This window comes from Cyprinodon variegatus, unplaced genomic scaffold, assembly GCF_000732505.1.
Source record: "Cyprinodon variegatus isolate N-32 unplaced genomic scaffold, C_variegatus-1.0 Scaffold609, whole genome shotgun sequence".
Lineage (NCBI taxonomy): Eukaryota > Metazoa > Chordata > Actinopteri > Cyprinodontiformes > Cyprinodontidae > Cyprinodon > Cyprinodon variegatus.
In genome coordinates, this window is record NW_015151062.1 from 267399 (window position 1) to 268388 (window position 990).

Below are 990 nucleotides of genomic sequence, written 5' to 3' on the forward strand. Positions count from 1 at the left end.
ACCAGTATTTTCGCCCCTTCCCAAAATTACTTCAACGGAAGGTTTCCAGATGGATATGCGGAGCAAATCCATCTGGCGGAGTCAGGTTAGTCAGGTTAGTTTTCCCCTTCGTTCATTTCAATCTGCATGTTTTCTAAACAAAAACAAGGTTTTGATGGGCTACAGTATTAAGCCTCAAACTCAACGCTGTTTCTGACATTTTGAATTGAAAAAGCTTCCTGGATGGAAAGAGAAACGTCTTCAAAGTTGGAAACAAATTGTTTTTAATTTTCTGTTTTTGGACTTGCTTGGTAATGTTAGGTTCTTCCATCCACAGCCGCATCCAGCAACCACGCCCACTGGGATCAGCAGAACAAGGAGCTGCTGCAGGGTCTGTCCCCAGAGCTGCTCGAGGACTACGGTGAGGACTACGTGACCGAGACCAAGAACCTTTTCCAGAGCTTCTCTGAGAGGGCCAGTACAGATTTCAGCCCCGTCATCGACACCATCGTCCAGGCACTATCGTCGCCGCAGCCGCAGGCTCGCTACCATGCTGGCCTCAGCCTGATGTACTTCATCCATAGCTACCTCCCACTGAGTCTCAGAGACCGCCTTCAGAAGAAACGCTTCCTGAAGAAGACGGTGATGCCACGTGCGCTGAGGAAGAAGTCCGGTTTGGATGCTAATGGCTGCCACAGCAACATCAACACCTGCGAAGAGAAGCAGAACCTGCAGTAACACGGCTGGTTAAAGAAAAAAAATGTGCATTTAAAGAGTAATATATGCTTTCTCTAAAGATAGAAAAATGGTTTTAATAAATTTAATATCTTTATGAATAAAATGAACACTTTAAGTTTTTAAGTTTCTTTGTATTGCTTTTTAACAGCATAACAAACCGATCAACAAACGTTAAGAGAAACAAAAAAAACCCAGCAAAAGATAAAATTAAAGATAATTATAATAACAAAAGGCCACATTTACATGGTTAAAACTAGCAGCATTCTCCTGGCA

At 42.9% G+C, this 990-nt stretch overlaps 1 protein-coding gene across 1 annotated transcript in view; it reads left to right on the forward strand.

The window, feature by feature from the left end:
* The window catches only part of LOC107096268 (corticosteroid 11-beta-dehydrogenase isozyme 2-like), an 8794-nt gene extending 8053 nt beyond the window's left edge, over positions 1-741 (forward strand). The window contains exon 5 of the mRNA XM_015392848.1: positions 317-741. Within this exon, the coding sequence (XP_015248334.1) occupies positions 317-717 (401 nt within the window). The 3' untranslated portion in view covers positions 718-741. The remainder of the gene's footprint in view (positions 1-316) is intronic.
* The last annotated feature ends 249 nt before the right edge of the window (positions 742-990 follow it).